Genomic DNA, 19,492 nt, shown 5'->3' with positions numbered 1-19,492 from the left:
ACTAAGTACGTTAGAGGTGGTTTGGTAAGCTGTCTAGAGGGTCCCTTGGATTTTATTTTACATTGTGTTTATTTTCCCCTACTGATTATAACTTCTCCCTAGTTACCATTTTCTTTCAAGTCTTGGATATTTTTTGAGGCTGCCAGAAGCATAAACTCCAAATATTTTTTCTGTTGCAAAGAAATTGTAGTTGACGAAAGACAGTATCCTTTCTGATATTTTTTTTTACAGAAAAGAGAGAGGATTTCAGAAGTAAGTGTGTGTTTATGTGTACAAAGCTGTATGCTATAGCTTTCAGTACAAAAGCATGCTAGATAGAGTTCTTTCCCAATTTTTACTTGAAAACTGTATTTTAAAATTTACAGGAAAAAGAATAGCTTCAGTAACTTTAAATATGGAACATCTACAAAAAGTACTGGTTAGAGTTTGCCTTTTCATGAAAATGTTAGGTTTTAACTAATACCCTCGGCTGGTTATGACTACCAAATAATTAAGGGGTGGGGGGTGGGGGATGGGGGTGTGTCTTGTGTGCCGGTTAAGTTGAAATAGAAGGCTCAAAGCGGTTATCTGTAAAATGCCGACATACCTTTGCGCTTTGCACTTTGTTTCCTGGGAAGGAGCGATGGTGTCTTGGTGCCTTTTTAGTGCAGAGGACAGATCCCTGGCTGGTGTCTGCTCCGACAGCCCGGGCTCCTGGTCATTACCCCAGGTCAGCATCCAGCTCTTGCCAGGCTGGACCAGACTCCAGAGGCCGTTCGGGTGGGCTGTGCAACCTTCCAGCAGCACCGTCACCAGCTGCCACCTACCTTAATCGTGTAGGCATTGTAGAAAGCATCCTTGCTTTCTCTTAACATTTATCCGGCTCATGCTCTTCTTCCTCATCTGTCTCCCCAGAAAATAAAATAAAAGGTGCTTTTGAAGTGGACCACTAAAGACCGAGTACATCTTGACCAGAAATTGCACTTTGATTTATATCTGGAGGCAGTCTAGGACTGGAGGGAAACAGAAAGCTTGGCTGACTCAACCAAGTCACTTCCAATTCTCTGATTTTGGGGTTCCAAATAACCTCCTCGAAGCGTTTGTCTTTGAGAAGTGGCGTCCTTCAGAGAATCCCCGACTGCAGTATGCATGTTACTGCTATTGAAGGAACGCTGTGTTTTCTGCAAAAGCAACGCCTTTTGGGCCTGCCTTTAAATGGGAAAAGGAGAAGTGCAGGGCATGGAAATCAATACATTTTAATATTTTGAAAGTTTAAATCTGTGGTTAGCTGACCCCTGCATGCCCAGGAAGCTATTTTTGCAGCGCGTGACATTTTTCAAACGCAGTGCCAGCAATCCTGGTGGCAAGATGCACCCATGACTGCAGAGAGCTGCTCCCTCCCCTGCAAACTTGCAGGCAGCAGTTCCTCTGTTCTCAACGTGGAAACTGCCGTGTGCATTCCTCCTTCACCCAACACGCACCAAAATTGTTGTGACACACATTTTTGTGATACACCAAAACTGTTGGGTAGCTGGTTAATTAAACAGAAAACAGGACAATTGTGGTAAGATTGATTGCTGGCACGTCTCCCCATCGTATACGTAAATGCAGTTCTTTTAACGGGAGGGATTCAGATGATTGTCTTCTTTAATGCTTACAAATTTGGTAGAAATTTTCACCTCTCCTTTATTTTGAAAAGGTGAACCTATATGATCATTTAAAGAATTTTTACTAGTTCTAGTGTTAAGCACCTAAATAAGGAAAATAGAATTTTCAAGCTAGAGTGAGATTTTCAATGCATTTAAAAAAACCAGGCTGTTATTTGAGAAAAAAACACGTGCCCTTTTTCTGCAGTAAATTCTGTGTATGAATATTCATATTAATGTTCCCTGAAATTCCTGAAAATTATTCCTCTGGCCTTGATATAAAGGTGTTTTTTCTCAGTTTTGTTTTATTAGAACTTAAGAGTCAGTTTCAAAATTCCATAGGAAACCAAAAATTGCCTGTGATCTATCAGACATTTGTAAACATGTAAAAACTACGCTTTCATGTAGGTAACGTAAAATGTATTTTGGTGCATTTTTGTATTGCAAAGTGGAAAAAATGTGAAATGTCAGTAGAGCGTAAATGTCCACAAACTGTTTGCACCTGTATCCTAACTAGGAATGGCATTTTTACTTGTCAAATGTCCACTCAGTAGCTGCTTGTAAATTATGTGCTTTAGTAGTACTGAAACTGTTGCATTTTAAGATACAAATGCTTTGCATGGTAAAATGTCACAGGTATTTAGCAACGGCAGCCTACAGAGCTCTGCGCTGGCATCAGCATATGTGATCGTCCATGTCGCTCCCAGACCTGCTAGTTTATCTTGTCAATGATCCGTGTGTTAGGAGCAGCCAGAAGCTCGCATTGGTTAGACAGTAACTTTCTCAAGTTATGCTTGATCATGTTAATAATCTACAGATTAGGATTCCCTAAAAGTATTCACTGATTTAATTCTGAGAGGGTCTATCATGTCTATAATATTAATACATCTTGTTAGGTCCTGTCATGTGAATAGGAAAGTTGCTATCCCCATGACAGAATTACCTTGAATTTGATTTCAGATGTTGAAAAATCAAGCATGAAGGGAATTCAAAGGAACCGAAGACCCATACAAAGTGATGAGTAGCGTAGAGCCATATGCCGAAAAGTTGGTACTATTTTACTGCAGCATTGGAGAAGTCTTAGAGCAGTGGGTGATTTGCACGATATACGCACGTATGCTGTAGCACCCACGTATGGCAAAAGAAGGCAGCATCCCTCGGAATTTTTGGCTTTGGGGGAGTGAAGTTAGGCCCTCAGTTTGAACTTATTTTTGAATGTTGAACTTGGGTGACATCAACATTCGACAAACATACCCTAACGGCCATGTGTACGGCTCCACAATGTCCATATGGCCCTGGTGCTGGCAGCAGCTTGCATCACAACAGTGTGGCACCGCTGCCTCGCTGGTCTTACCGCCTCCGCCGGGAGCAGGCAAACTTTTTTACCTGCTGCTTCATTAGGCATTTTACTCTGTAGCCCAGTCCACACCTGGCCTGACAGGCCCGTTTCGGTGGTCCCTTTGCGGTGCCCTCCGCATCACGGTCTGTGCTGCAGCAGCCCAGCGCGGCACGAGCATGGCGCAGGCTTTGCCCCCCCCAGATGTAGGAGGGGGGCAACAATTACAGGGTGAGCTGCTACTTTTATAGTAGACCAGGACAAAATGGACAGTCAGTGGTCACTGCTGGTGTTCAGAGTCAGCGTCGAGTCCAAAATCTGCATGTCTTTTTTTTTTTTTTTCCCCCTTTATTTCCCCCCCCCCCCCCCCAAGTTACAGTTTCTCTGCCTCTAGCAACTGCTTGTAGTTAACAGAAAGTAATTTCATGTTGTTTCTTGACTATGCAGTTAAATCTCTTTCTAAAACATATTTGTAACTTCCTTTGGCTCTCACGAAGTGGGGTGGTGGGTGCCTGTGCACGAGGATACGGAAATGCTGAGGGATTTCTGTGGAATAAATGGTAACCCCAAAATATCTTCTCCTTTAAAATCAATTGCACTGGGTTTGCGCGTGCTATCCAGTTGCTGTCTGGCTTATTTTGATGGCTGATGAGACCCCGATTAAATTAATTCTGCTTTTCTGATGATGGCATGAGGAGGGAAAGAGAAAACAGCACTGAGATACCTAAAAGTTGGTTTGGAGAAAACAATTTTGATCAATGGCATATTTACATGATGTGAGAGAGCAGAAATCTGAAATCTTTTGATCCATTTTTAGATGCTGTAGACAGTTTAGAAAGTACCAGGTCGTATTCAAGGAAAAACTTCATGGAACTGAGACTGATTTACAAAAACAGATGTGCAAGAAGGACATGGAAAAGCTTGTATGCGTTAGTGGTTGTATACAGACTGCCAGACATTTCTTCAAGGATGTATGCTGGATGAATGTCACTTGTTAAAAAGCTAGGTAAAAATAATTATGGCATTACTGAATATATATGATGCTCTTAAGTGGAGAACACATGAAAAAATAATGAGAAAATTGATAAACAACATGCACAGTTAACATGTCGCCAATGTCAGGAAAATGCTTCTGTAAAATTGTCCGTCAGTAAAGGATGCTACAGATTGAAGCCTAGCTGCTACGAAATTTAAAGAAAAAAGCTTGAATTACTGTTTATTTAGAATATACCCAAGCAAAAACCCTCTTCTAACAAACTGATGCACCACTCTTTTGGCATCTGGTGTCCTCCAGCAGCACTGTATTTTTTCTGTGTTTACTTCAATTTTAGCTATAATCAGAAATCACCTCAAAGTAAATATCTGTTAAGAATGTTCCGCTAAGAAAGTTATTTCAAATGTGGTACTTCCTCCTTTTGCTTCTGATCGTGAAAGGTGATTAGCAGACAACATAAAGGTTAAAGAGAGAAAGAGAGAGAAAGGAAGCTGTAAATCATCTAGAATGACAGTAAAAATTAGAACATTGGGGTTTCCTGGGCTCCCCGGTGTATTAGCTAATAAATATAACCATGTTTTAGTTCTGTTCATCTTCTGATTTTACAGGCTTTGCAAATGTTTGTGTTCAGATTAATGTATAAATGTATGTGTAAGTATGCATACACTTAGTGCAGCGAGTGTGCGAGCGTGTAGTGCCTGCCTGCGCGCGCTCTCTCTGGGCACGTATGCCTGGGTGCAATATAACAACATTTGGCGGGTCTCCTAATAAACATTCAAATAAAATCTACGTATCCCCATGCACGAGTCTCCTCCTCCTCCTCCTCCCCTGACTCATCCCCACGCCCCCCCCTCCCCCCCCCCACTTCAAAGCTTGTGGTCCTTTTTCCATCCTTGTACTAAAAGGTTTCTTTGTAAGCCAGGCCATTTGTCCATCATTGTTTGGGGTCCAAACAGTGGTAAAATACCCTGTCACCGATCCAGAGTGCTGTGAATGGCAGCTTCTCTCCGGACAATTGGCAGTGGTGCCGAGAAATATTCCTGAGAGGATTATTTAACCTTTCAATTTAGGGGGCACAAAGCCTGGCTGATTAATGAACTTTCTGATGGGCGCTGATAAGCGGATCTATTTCTTTATTTCCTCTAAAAGTGATTCCTTCTCCTGTCCCATATTACTATAATCTTAAACATAAAATGTGGCAAATAGATTAAAAAACAGCACTAAAGAGTTTATCTGGCTGGCAAACTGAAGGAGCTAAATTAAAATTGGTAATGAAAGCAGTGGCTGAGCCCTGTATATGGTTTTTAAATGCGCTGTGTATTTTGAAGAGACTTATTCTCCAGCTTGCCTGGTAATGACTGCTTTTGGTGCACAGTCCGGGGCTGGCTTCTGTTATCCCCCCAAAAAAATGAGTTGTGTTATCTGGATGACTGCAGACACATATGCATCCCCCTTTCTCACTGCATGGGCAGACAAGGTCGATAGCATTACAAGGTATTTGTGGCAGTGCTTGTTTCAGTTTTCAGAGCTGCCAGTTTTCAGCCAGATTTGAATTACAAAAGAAGAAGCTGGCATGAAAATTGAAAGGGTTTATCGGCTAGTCTGAAGCCTCATAGCACATTGCTTATTTATGCAGTCCATTTGCACCAGGAAATGTAAAAAGGAAATACATTTTAAAAATAAGGTCATAAAGACCCAGATATGTTTAAGATGGCAAATAAAATATAGATACCTATAATATCTTTGCAGGAAACGATTTCACTTAATGTTGCACATTACTTCGGAGGAGCATTTATGTTACTGTCATAAATTTGTGCATTTGTGTCACTGTATAGATAGTCTCTGGGGATTAAGAAGGAAGTGTTTGCTAACTTACTTTAAAATTAAAATAGAAGAAAGATAGGTTTGTAGTTTGAGAGCTGCATCAGAAATAGTTGAAGTTTAATGCACCGTCCTATTTAAATAACGTTTTGCATTCTGTGTAAAATTAGCCATGGACGACTGGATAGATGCCATCACCTTTGGAGAAAATTGGGATGCCTTTTAAACCATGAAGATTTTGAGGCATTCAGGGATTGTATTGTTGCTATCCTTACTATCTTGCATATATTCATTTTCTCTATGAACCTGAGAATTTTTTTGTCCATTTTTCAGAAAAGAGTTTTTGAATTAATATTTTAGGATGGTTTTTTCTCTGTTTTTAAGAGTATCAAACGATTACATTCATTTCTTTAAAATATGTAATATTGTACTTTTTGTCTCTTCCTTTTAATGTTTTCACACAGTCGATTGTAGATGCTATTTGCATCTATTTAAAATGCATTGTAGAAATGTCTTATTTCTGTAGAAAGTAACCACTTCATAGTGCTTATACTGTGGACTGAACAAGTTAAATTTCTTCTTCTGGGAAAGGTTTTGTTTTTCCAGACTGGGCAATCAAAAAAATATTTTTTTCCTTGATTTGTAATCTAATGTGTATCATGTACTTCAAAACAAAACAAACCGAAACCTAAAAGTTTAGTTAGATCACTTTTTTCTTGGTTATTTTTTTGCTGTGTTTTGTCGCAATCCAGGAGGAACGAATGCTACAAGCACATTTAGTAAACTAAATGTCAAGGTGTAATTTGTGGAAAGATACTCAGGTGTGACCCCCACAACACCTGTTGGAAGAGCAAGTTTATTTAGATGGCTTTAAAAATTAAGAATAAAGTCTGGTAAAGAAATTGTTCTATTTATAATTGTTTGGAGTTTGGGGAGGAGTTAAAAGTCAAGATACCAGATTTGTGTGTTTCTCGCTTATTAGCATGCATCAAGCTCAGTATGTTTCTGTCATGAATTTTCATAAGGATTTTTACTACGTAGCATGTGTGGCTTAATGATGCAATCACCTGATAGACTAGGAAGACTCCAAAGGAGACGTTCCGGTCTGTTGTGTACATAATACTTGTTTCAAAAATCTGCCTAATTAAGGAATTACCCAATGGAATGCAAGTCTACTGGGTGCATGACATGGTTAAAGAAAATAGCAACAACAAAACCCCTTAGTATAATTACTATATTACATGATATCCTATATTGGCAATTTTGAATATAAGGGAATGATGCTAACCTGCCATTGTTTTAGCTGGTATACAAGTAGATTATGATAATTGGTAAAGGGAAAAGAAATGTATATTTTTCAGTGATAGAGCTGTTGTGACTGTTCCCCTGTCCAACTCCAGTCAACAACCCACAGTGTGTAATGATTCACTTGATGATCATCTTTCAGTGACTCAAGAAATTGGTGAAACATCACTGCTAATGAGTTTTACTCCCAGCCTCATGTCTTGTTTGTCTCAGAGAGTTGCACAAAAACAGACTGCGGTGTGCAGAGCTCGTGTTCATTGTGTCGGGCACGTTATTGGAAGGAGTGTCCTGGGTCTGCTTTTTGACTCCCCCTGCATTCTTTCTGTAGTCCACTGTTTAATTACTTAGCTTTAGAGTGCAACAAGAAATAACAGTAAAAATTATCTGACAGATTAAGTTTGAGCATAGCAATGTATGTAAATGCATCAGGAGAAGTAACTGTCTCTTCTTGGCGTGCAAGAATGGCGTTGGGTGACTCGGAGGTGGTGTAAGTAGCTAGTCCTGGGGTGCAGTGGGTGAAGGGTTTACAGAATTATTCCCTCGCGTGCTAAAATGGAGTTGCCCAAACTGGTGGTGTACGTAACCAAAAAGAAAACCTCAGCGCAAGCCTTAGGCAAAGGCAGCGCGATAGCTGATGGATCAATGGAGGGCATGACCCTTGTTTCATCTGATTACGAGCCCATGGAATTTATCTGAATTTTAGTTACAGAAATTTAGTTGCAGTACAAGGAATTTATCTGAATTTTGGTTATTTTTCACTGTGGTTTCGTTGGCACGTGGGGTAGGGTGCAAAGCTTTTCTTTTCGCGGGTGCGGCGCATCTTTGCGAGTTACAAGGTGGCTCTGTCTGTCTCCCATCTGGGCTTGAGCTGCCGTTGGCCATCAGCGACACTGGGTGTGTGTTGTCGTACCAGTGAGGATCACAAAGCATGCCATGACGCGCCACGCTGCGCTGTAGAAGTCAGTTGGCGTGGCTAGCCACGAGACGCATTTGTCCAACACGGGCGGTCTGAATGGCACAAAAGGGTCTCACCTCTGGTCCCCCAACGCCATCGAGGTCCACGCATCACATAATGCAGAGGAGCAGAGAAATCCACAAAAATAGAAGTCAGAAGATTTTCCTTAATTAGTGAGATTTAGCCAGATTGCAGATCCTAAGTAGTAATGAGCTTCATAAAAGCAAGCCCTCATTGGATCAAAGTCAGTGCAGATAAGGGGAGCTCAAGGTCACAGAGGGAGCTGCCCAGCAGGTCCATTTGCATAAAAAATTACTGTCAAAAATAGGCCAGAGAGGCAGCCCTGGCATTTTGATCTCTTGGCCTTTGTCATGGAGATTCCTAGTTGAGAAGGGAGGAAGGCCAGTGTCCCAGATAATGATTAACTGTTTTAATGGCATTCATTCATTCATTCCGCACTAACTACTCATGCAGAAAAAAGGGTTATGTAAAATGACATTAGAAGAAAAATCATTTGTAATCGTTGCATCAGGCTGCACTTTGAGGAGACATTAGGAGTAAATCCATGGCGTGGTAGGCTTATGCTTTATCTTCTGATATTTACTGAGTTTACTGGTGCATGAAAAGCTTTCAGCAAGAATAGCAGATGGGATGGACCTTTCATAGGTAATGCTATCTACCAGGTTATTACTTCTATATATTGATAGTGAAGTAATCTCCAAGATATCACCCTACAAATATAGATTATTTAAATGTTTGTAACAAAAAAACCTATAACATAAAGAAGCTACGTTCATGAATAGTTTATTTTGTACCCATATGGCTGGAGCCTTTAGATGCTTTTTTAAGCCTTCAATAATAACAAAACAGAGCGTATATAACATGTGGGTTTCCTTTTTGTTTGGCCTTGGAAAGGAGTAAAGTTATGCAGAGTTGTAATCTGACCTGCAAGTATTCAGTTTAATTTCTTTCTTTAAATATGACCTTTTCTAGCAACTAAACAAAAGGCAGCAGGGTGGGGGGAAGCTGGCCTGGGAGGGGGTGCAGCGGGGGAGGTTGGGGTCACAGGGGGTGTATTCCTAATAAATGGGAGCATCGGAAGGGCTCCTGCACTAGCGGAAAGCCCCGACGTATCTTTTCACACCTGGATTATAGGTGCCGGTATCTCTAGCAAGGCAAGGCTGTTCTGCAGACACCTCTCCGTCCCCACAGGTGCTCCTCCATCCCCGCCGGTGGCACAAGGGCAGCGGGGGGACGGTAGCACCACCGGCACTTTGCACAGCTGCTGCGTTTCAGCTGGATCTCTTGTTAGCCACTGAGAACTGCAAGCATTTAGTAGCAGGAGCGCTCACATACCGGGGAGCCAGTGCCAGGTGTAATTTCTGAGTCAGGTGAGTTAACTCGCATCTCCTGCTGCCTGTTTAACTTTTGGATTATGCGGAAGCACCTATTGCAGGAATGCGTAAAGGCTCTTTACTTACTAATTTAGCCATATAAAACACTCCGGTGTGCGTGCTCCATTTCTTGTCAACACCCATACAGCTGGCAGGTGGTTTCTTTTCTGTAAAAAGTAACAGTGTCTTACTGTTCAGTGCAAATTTTACTGGAGTTTCCATGTAAGAACTCTAATGATGGCCAAAATCATCATTATTTATGCTGGACGATGCCCATTCAGCAGGCGAAGGTGTTGGACCCTACAGCAGGTGCTTTAGCAGACAATACCTTGGAACATAAAGGATCACGTCTCTGGAATAATGCATGGTTTTTATAACTATGTGTTGTTGTTACACTGCACCTTGCAAGGAGCAAACAGTATAATAGTGTCATTTTCCAACTGATGTTATGGTTCATTTTAAGGCCTTCTAGCTGGCAGAAAGCAGAATAGAAACGTAATGGTCTTGATTTTATTTTTGACAGCTGTATTGCACTAGTATTCTGGTCGCAGAGCTCTCCAGCAGAAAGAGCCTGACTGAAGGAACCTGTTTGGGTTTTGTGGCAGCATCCCAGTGTGGGCTTCAGTGGACATCAGCTTTGAAAACACATTTACTATGGGTAAAATTCTACATGGTGGGAAGACGGAGGAAGGTGTCACTCGCAGGATTTATTTTTGCTCTTTAGGAGCCCTGTCCAAAGCGGAGATGATTTCTGGAGCCACTCCTCATGCTAAAAACTAACTAGAATACAGGTGACTGATCCAATAAATTTAACACACAGATTTTTTTCCTCACAGGGAATATACAAATGTTTGCATTTGGCTGGGGGTGGGTGAGTTCCTTGCCTGTTCTATGTGTTTATGATAAAAGAATACCTGAACAACTTAAGCCGGCTTAGTAAGTCACTTATACACTGCTGTTAGCTGGAGAGCGCTTGCTGTAAGACATGGATGAGAAATATACAAATTACTTTATAGATGGTGGTTTTTCCCTTTCCCTGTTTCCCCGCCTTTTGTCACAAATCACTGTTGGATGTGTCACTCTTCCTAGTCTTTCTTTAGCCTCCTTCTGCTGAGTGAATGTGAACTGAGGAACATGAATCTGAAATGCATTTAAACCCAAGGCTGAAGAGGTTCAAAATAAGGTGACCCTGCAAGTGTGATCAGATTCATAAAAGATAGGATTGGAAGATTTCTGTTGTTTCTGACTATTTTACAAGCACTGCTGTCATTCTTCTGGAGGCTATGCAGGAGAACACAGCGGCTCTAACAGCGGAAGAGAGTGGTGATACAGATTTAAAGAAAAAAGCAGTGCCCCGAATGAGCATTAGCAACCACTACTAATTTATTTGAAATCCAGGCCACTCTCCAGTGCTCCTTTAGTGCCAGAGAGAAGGAAATGCATGCAATGTGGGAAGCAGTAAGGTCGCTCTCTTGGCCCGCTGCTTTTTGGCTGGAATACACACACCCCTTGTTCATCTTGTGCCTGCTGTGGCTAGGCACAAGCTCCATGGCCACTGCTTCTCCAGGGGACGAGCATGTTTGCGCATGTGGAAAGTAAAGGGACAGACAATACGTTCACGTAATCCACTTTGTGGTAGTAAACAGGGGAAAGAGAAAGCGCTGCCCGTTCCCCTGAAGTTGATGGACCGTGCTAAATCTTCCTTTGCCCTACCTAAGCCCCAAGAGCAGCTCTGGACTGTAGCATCGTGTCTCCTCTGCTGGGAGGAGAACCAGTTCCCCATTCTCTAGGACGGACTGGTAGGTTCTCCTGCGGCACGCCAGCTTCAGGGCACCGCAGCTGGAAGCAGGCATAGGCTTGGGAATGCCACGGGTGAAGGCCTCGAGATCTCCACCAGATCTTTGCTGTATTGCTTTAAGCAAAACTAGTTCCGCAATACACAAATGTGCCTATCCAGCTGGTGGATGCAATATCTGATGGCCCTGTCCCTCCCTGGGGATGGTGGCACATCTGCGAGAGGGGGAGGGGGATGGGAGACAAGGAGGAGGGGAGAGAGATAAATCAGCAGCCTTTTTTCTTGTATTCAGAGCTGAAATAACATGGCCAGGTGGAATAGATACTGGGGATGCCTCTTCCCACCTCATTTGTGATGCTGAGGCTGAACCTTGCTCTTCAAAATTACAGTAATACGAACCACTTGCTTCTTTTTCCAAGTTAATATTCCAACTGCAAGTAGGAACGTATTGATTTAAGCATAATAAAATTATATTTATGTAATTTTAATTTATTTTTAATTCAGCACTCGGAATACTGCCAGACCTAATTCTTGCCTATTCCTGTGTTTCAGACAAAGCCAGGACCAATCAAGGCGGCCAGTTCTCACCCTGAGCACTCAGCTTTGGTGTACTGCTACAACTGCTCTCAGAAGGGACACTTCGGATATGTAAGTCTCAGCAGTCTCTGCTTCAGTGTTGAGTACATCCTTGGAGTAAAAATTCATCTATGCCGTGGCGTGTGGTTGGAGAAAAGAGATGGAAGAGTCAAGCTAATGAAGGGCCACCCTAAAGAAATGTTTGTGGCTTTGTGGCGTTGCTGCAATCAGTGGGGGCCAACCTACAAAGTGGTCTCACCCGTCTGGTTTAAAGATACGGAGGAAAAGTTACTGTCTCTCCTTGGCGGGTTTATTGCTTTGTTGTTTAAGTCTTAAATCAAAATGAGACTGCCTGGGAGACAGAATATTCATTAGAAAATAGACAGTGACTGAACACAGCTTCCACACCCCTCACCCCCCTGTGGCTCATGGGATGAATTATTAGTGCCTCACTGCTGTGTTCGACATCATGCAGGATTTTTCACCACAATCAGCCCGACAATTTGAATGCCCGTTTTAGGAATTTTCCGTTTCTCCCTGCTTTCAACTATCCTCATTTGTAGTTTCGTAGTTTAATCCAACATCTGATTTAAGTTTGACATCAGCCCTCTGTAAGGTACACAGCCTGGTGAAGGAGGACATCGTGATCCTTAAGTGGCCTCAGTGAAAACTGGAGGTGTGCTGCATCTTCTAGGATTGCTTGCTTATGTTTATCACCTCTTGCAGTCCCCTGTCGTGACAAGTGCAACTCTCTACCTGCAAATATGAACAGCGAACAAATGTTCGTTCTTTTCTTTGATGGAATAGGTCCAGGGCCCACAAGTATTGTAGAAAATGAATGTTACTTACGTGTTGGATGGGCTAAGTTTATTGTTTCCTACAGCAAATTCCCGGCAAATTCCTTCCTTCTCTCCTGCATGCTCTGTGTGTTGACTCCTACGTCAACTATGACTGCTATGACTACTGAGTATGTATCGTGAAAAGCCTGCTGCTGTTTTCAGCTAAAGGGTTAATCCCTGCGGGGAATAGCGGGACAAGTAGGGCGGGTTTGCTGGGATCTTCTCATGGCAGAGCTGAAAGATAGATGGAAGATTTTTAGTGCCAAACTGTCTTTGGAGGCACATAAAGATTTTCCCCTTCAAGTGGTGCGCTGAGGTCATGGTGAACATCCAGGACATGCTGCTGCCCACGCAGCCGGATTGGAAGGGGCAGGAAATACTCAGCGGTTTCAGTCCAAGCTTGGTAGGAGGAGACGAGCGTGAGCCAGCAGCCCAGTGGCACCCTGGCACAACAGGAGCGCAAGCACTGCTTCGGCTGCAGTGCACGCGGCCGAATCCTGCAAAACATCTGCTCGTAGCACAGCTACAGGTGCGGCAGTGATACAGTCATGTGAACTAGCTTGTTCTGCCCGCTGTTGGGGAGTAAAGCTGATAAAACCTATGAAAGCAGCGCTGAAGCTGATCCTGTTAAAACCAGAATAAAGCCCCTGCCAGTAATACAGGCACTAGAATGAGCATATTGAATAAAAACTGAAGTGACGGGACTGAAGAAGCGGTGAGGCTGATTGCTGGCAATGGATCAGGAGCGTTTTCCTGAACTGTTAAAAACTGAGGAAGGCAACCGTACATGGATACGAATAAGGCTGCTGTAAAAATAATTAGTAAATCTGTGGGAGGAGCTGGTAGTAGTTACTTGAATAGAAAATGGGCGAAGCTGCATGAAGTCAGTACAGGAGTAAAGTGACTCAGGCACAACATTGTATGTCTTCCAAAGTTTAAAGAAGATAAGACAGTACGAGGAGCAGAAATAGCCTTAGCAATGACTGAAGGAAGATGGGAGAAGTCAGTAACAACACAGAAGGGCAGAGATACCAGACCTTTGTATACGCACACAGACGAATGTGCGGGACGCGTGGCAGGTTATGTGATGATAACCGAGTATTTGCCTTCAACTCACTAACCCTGTTCAAGAACGGCCGAGGAAATTGGACTGGCAGGCTGCACGTGCATCTTCGCAGCGACCCAGCCAGGCAGGGAATGCATCTGAGAGCTGCGGCTCTCACCGGCTAAGAAAACCAAGGTCATAATCAGTGCCTGAATTCCTGCAGTGAGCAGCTCTGTCAGAGCTTGGAGGCTTTTGCCTATAATTTAAAGGGGAGAAAAAGGTCTTTGGTTTGGTTTTATCTCATGTAGTTCTTTTTAAGCAGGTAAAAATTAGTTGTGATGACAAGCATCTCCAAACTTTTGTCCCCTTTCTGTACCTCAGGAACACTATCCTATTGCTTTTCTTAAGCAGTTAAAGCAGAGGAGTAACAAACTGACCAAGAGAAAAAGGCTGGTGTTAGTTTTGTGTACACACACCATACTCAGTGCTTCCCGCTGCAGTCCTTTCCTTTCATGTTACCATTTAATTTCGTTTAGGAACACCGAAATTCCTTTCCTTTGCTAGAGGCCTAGGGAGACCTTTCCCCAAAAGAGAGACAAGAGCAAAATACTTGCCTAATCCCAGAGTTAACTGTACAGTCCTGGCAAGGAGGTCATTGCAGATCACTTCTTGTTGTTTCTAGAAATGGAAATAGTTAAGACAGTCATGTTTTTACGTGAACTAAGGACAGGATTTAATAAGGACGAGAAATCTTATTTAGCAGCCTTTTCATCATACTTCATTTCATAGCAGTCCACACATCCAAAACATTGTCTCTTGCGGTCCATGACAAAGATGTGGTCATTTTAAGGGACACCCCCGTGGAAAGTTAAGAGGGAGGGTAAGTTAATGAGGCACAGCCCGCTGCATTATTCAGGCTGCAGCAAGTTCTCAAGGCAGCAGGGATAGGGAACTGTATGGTATCTGCAGATGTACCTTGCATTCACATCCCAGCGTGCCAATCGCACAGAAAAATCCTCCTGCAGGTTGGTAGCGGCTTCTGCTTTCCATGCTCTGTACGATACCTCCGATGCTGAAGACTGTCCCGAGAGTGTTCAACAGTACCTGGCGTATGGGAGCAGCGGCAGCTTACTTGGGAGGGATGCTGGGCATTGCTCGGCTGATTTATCAATGCAGTGGCGACAAAGAGGAAAAGAGGAGTGCTGATGGGGGTGGCACGTGCCTTTCATTCACTAAAGCTTCTCTGTCAGTGCCTTAACAGAACAAAAATAATGAACAGGCCATGTGCGTGCAGAGCAAGCCCTAGATTTGATGCGGCATCTCAAGCCGTACATTTCACAGGTGCCACAGAAAGCTGAATGTGCCTTTGCCTACTCCCGTGTAAAGCCAATCTATGTTGTTTTCAGGAATGGCAACGTTTAGAGACAGTATTCTCTTTCATTTTATTTCAGATAAATAAAAGCAGGTAGCTTTGTGCTCTGCCTAAAGGCTACTCAGAGCTTTCACTCATGTGAAACGCAGGTAGTTGAAGTGGCGTTTTCTCTGTTACGCTTTTCCGGCCTCTTAAATCTGAGGGAGCACATGGAGGACCTGGGAAAGGTGAGAGAGGAGGTTGCGTGGTGGGGTGATAGCTGGCCATTCGAGGTGTGCAATAAGAAATCCGGTCGTCTTCCAGGGTATGCATGTCTCCGACGGATAGCTGCTGAGCCCAGCCTCAGGTGACGGAGCCACACGCCCCCTCCTAGGTCCCTTTCAGCCTGATTCACAGTGCGGTAAGGCTGAGCCCTCAGGCTTGGGTAGGCTCCAGCTACAAGCTGCCGCTGCTTGTCCGTGCTCCTCCATGCTTGTGGAGACCAGCCAGTTGTCTCACAACCTAATGATGCCCTTTTGGAGGACACCACAGGGAGTAACTTGATTCTTCACTTAATTTCAGCCAAGTCCAAATACAAGTGGAGAAATACGAAATATATGTGAAATGCATCTCTGATGTACTCTGCCTTGGCAAAAGAGAGGGGAGGAGGCAGGAGGACACAAAGAGAAAGGATATGCTGGAGGTGGCACCGAGTGGTGGAAGCAGCAAATGCAAGAAGGAAAAATGCTTAGCTTGTGGTGGAGACACCAGGGCAAGTGAAAGCTCCTGACAGTTTTTCGAGAATGGAAAGGCCCAGAGTTCACTAGATTTGGGCAGTAGGAAGCAGAGAGATAATATTGCAAAGCACAACGGGTAACAAGCGATTTACAAAGAGAAAAAAAGCATCAGTTAATACCACAGGGTGCCCTGAAAAAAAAAAAAAACACGACAGAACTGCAGGAAGCATCCGCTTGCTCCTTCCCTCAGCTCACCCAGCCTTTCAGTCCGCCGTGTTTCTGCACCTGCTTTCACCCAAAATGACCTGGGGCCAAAAAGCTCCCCTGCAATTACAAGTGGTTTGTCTTTCGAGGAGGCTGGGCACGTGGTTGTGCTGGGAGGGTGGAGAGGGCAGCGAAGGCGAGTGGCGGGGGGACCCGGCCCCACTGCAGGCAGGACAGCCCCATTCCCCAGGTCCAGCAGGTGTGTTTGCAGTTTGTCTCCCGCTTACCTCCTACTCACTGCTTCTACCGTTGCTGATGGGCAATTGGATGGGCAGAGGTGGGATCCTCTCAGTTTGCTGCGAGAGGACAGCAGCTCGGCTCATGTAATACGTGTAACGTGGGATTATTGGATGGTAATAAAATTAGCAATGTTTAAAGAATTGCTGGCCACATCCTCCACAGGTACAGACCAGCACCTGCGGAATCCAACCCGTTTACCTTCCCCAAAAATTGCAACTCAGCCACATATAGTGACGCGAAATGTGTTTTGCAGGAGTGCTCAGAAAGGCGGATGCATGGGAGCATGTTCCCTACTTCTCCATTCATCTGCTACTATGATGATGAATACGATATCAAGAGAAGAACAAACAGATTAAAAAGAAAGGCTGCAGGTACAGTATATTTTGGGAGATTCCTCCTACCTTTCAGTTCTTAGAAATACTTTCTTCTGTGCTTGCTGCTTTTAGAAATATTGCGGGACTATTTTCCTGTGTTGAGAAAAGCAATAGGGATTTGAACAGTTAGTCTAACGATTGTAAAAGATTTGTGACTTCAATCATCCATGTCTACCATGGAAGTTTATTGTGCCGAAGTCACTAAAACATCCTCACATTGTCAGATGTTTTAATTCTAAAAAATATAGTGACATTAAAAGTGCTATAAACTAACAAGAAGAGAACTAAGCTGTAATTTGTTAAGATTCTAGTCTATTGGCAGGATAAAAAACACTATGAAAAAATCTTATCAGAGAGAAATTTTTTTCTCTACCTACCTTCAACGTCCATAAGGAAAGCTGTCATGACTTGGCCACTGGCGTTTTATGTTTTCTGCATCGGTATTGAAATAAACTGCTCTGTTTTACAGAACTACAGGAAGCCGGCCTTCTGCCAGAACAGTCAGAGACACTGTGGCAGGAAGAAAAACGCGGAGGGCACAGCCATAAGAAAAGCAGCAAGCCTTGGCAAGAACATAGGAAATACAACAAAGATGGCGAGTGTTACAAAAAGATGAGGATGTCCCAGGCAGAGAAACCCAGAAAAGAGAAATACAGGAGTGAAGTTGCAATGGACCGCTGTTTGGAGGACTTCCCTCGAGGGTGTAAAAGGCATGCGTGCAAGGGCAGTAAAATCCGTTACAAGTCCATTTTCCAGGCATTCTCGGGCAGCAAGACTGCGTACGTGCAGGAGCCTCTGGAGGGTGCTAAACGGAAGAGGAAATGGAAAAAGCAGAAGGACACTGGTCTTGATATCAATGAGAATTTATTCCTCATAAAACAAAGGAAGAAGAAGTCCAAACAGAAATCCTGGTGATGAGGAAGCAGATAGGTAGCACCAGCCTTTACTGGCTCCGGCTCTGCCTTCTGTTTATTTTTGTTCCTCTCTTAGCACGCTGATTTTGAGTCCGTCTCTGAGCCCGGGCAGCATGCCCAGGCGGCGGTCACACACCAGACATCCCTCTCATGAACATCAAACATCGTCTTTCATGAACGGTCCGCTTGACAGGTTGGACTTTGTGCCCCTGCCTGAAATGGCCGTACTTTCCAGCAGTCCCAGAATAGGCTGTAAGTTTATTTTTTTTGCTTGGGGAGGGCGGGGGGGGTGGGGATGGGGAAGGGGTCGTGCTGGGTTTGGTGGGGTTTGTTTCTTCACCAGTGAGATGTTGCTCTGCCTGTCAGAGCAGGATCTGCTGCTAGGGAGCACAGTGCCTTCGCAGCTGACGCTGGACACGTCAGGAGTCATCAGGACAGAGACCGGGGGCACAGATGTAGCAAATGTTCCCTGCGGCCACTCAGTCCTCTCCAGAGCGCAGCTGGGCGCATTTGCACCGCTGTCCCTCCTGGAAGGTGCTACAAAGCCGTTGCCTTTGCACTTTGGGCTGTGACAGTCTTCCGCCTCGTGCTCCAGCATGGATCCATCTCTCTCGGTGCCGTGGCTTTTGGTGCTGAGCACGGACAAGCTCTGCGCGAGTCTGTTCCCTCTCCTTGCTGACTGTTCAGCAGGGCAGGAAAAACCAGCTGAGAATGGAACAGAGTTTACATCTCAAATCACGTCCTTGCTCCCCTTGATGTGGAAGTTGTTTCTGGAGAAAAGGTAGCAGAGTATGAAAAATGTATTCAATTCCAGACAAACTGTGCTAAAATTTAGTAATTTTTTAAAACACAGTTATTTTTGTACACTGGAATTAAACAAGCATGTTGTTAAAAGGTTTGTAAGAATAATTGCTTCGTCGAAGGAACAACCTAAATAAAACTTTACATGAGGGATATAAAAAAAACATAGCTTTGTTCTACATTTTCTTGTATTACCAAACATAATTAAAAAGTGTCATCTTCTCTTTACTGAACCCCTGGCAAGAGATTTTCTGGTTTTGAAAAGGAAATTACCTATGCTGTAGCTACTGTACTGTAGATTCATGACCTGCTCTGGACGATACCACTCCTTTTGCTAAGCAATTAATAGTAAATAACAGCACAGCTTCATAAAGGTGCATGTCCTCTCTGAATTTTTACGAAGAAGCGGGCCTTTGGCTACAGTTCTGTTTCAAGATTAGGAAGCGTTTGTAACCTACGTTAATGCAAGGCTATCTGGGAAAGGGAAATGGGTACACTAGAAAAAAATCAGGACTGTCCTTCTGCCAGTAGCGTCCCATGGTAGTACTCCCTAAATTCATCAGCTTTTTGTTTGGCAAGGTCACCAGCGAGAACGCTGGTACTTCAGTGACCGTATCAGCTCATCTCCGAGGTGCTAGGGGTAGAACTATGCCAGCCTAATACTTGGGAACCTAATGCCCGGTTTTGCTGAAGTGTGTCCTTGCTGGCAACTGAAATTTAATTTTGCTTAACTTCATTGATTACATGGTTGTAAAGTTCCTGACGATATTGAAAAAGTAAATCGCTTTTACCCCTAATTTTTAAAAAAATAAAAATAATAAATTAATTCCACTCCTGAAAAGACTTGCCCCTAACACTGAAACTCGTCTTTTCCTGTATGCTTTTTGTTTATCGATACCTGGTTCTATTTGAACGAAAGCCTCTGGTAGCCTTTAGCTGAACCAGCACGTAGACTGGCAGGTGGGGGAGGAGGGTTGGTTTAGATTGAGCATTGAGGTCAGCTCTGACTCCTGCGGTGTGTCGTGTCTGGCTTCCTCAAGCAGCCTTGCAGGTGAAGGCCAGGATGTGACTCCCCAGCCCAACATGAGGCAGCAAAGCTGTAGTAAGAGAAGCGAGATACTGGTGC

At 43.7% G+C, this 19,492-nt stretch overlaps 1 protein-coding gene across 3 annotated transcripts in view; it reads left to right on the top strand.

Moving 5' to 3' along the window:
* LOC121081241 (zinc finger CCHC domain-containing protein 7-like) overlaps positions 1-19,197 on the top strand; it is a 120,235-nt gene extending 101,038 nt beyond the window's left edge. For all 3 annotated transcript variants that reach the window (XM_040580102.1, XM_040580101.1, XM_040580103.1), the window contains exons 9-11: positions 11,778-11,873; positions 16,531-16,648; positions 17,121-19,197. In XM_040580102.1, coding sequence (XP_040436036.1) covers positions 11,778-11,873; positions 16,531-16,648; positions 17,121-17,566 — 660 coding nt within the window. In that variant the 3' untranslated portion in view covers positions 17,567-19,197. The remainder of the gene's footprint in view (positions 1-11,777; positions 11,874-16,530; positions 16,649-17,120) is intronic.
* Positions 19,198-19,492: the final 295 nt, after the last annotated feature.

The sequence above is a fragment of the Falco naumanni genome, chromosome Z, assembly GCF_017639655.2.
Source record: "Falco naumanni isolate bFalNau1 chromosome Z, bFalNau1.pat, whole genome shotgun sequence".
NCBI lineage: Eukaryota > Metazoa > Chordata > Aves > Falconiformes > Falconidae > Falco > Falco naumanni.
The sequence above is the reverse complement of the archived record's forward strand: the minus strand, read 5'-3'. Positions and strand labels throughout refer to the sequence as shown.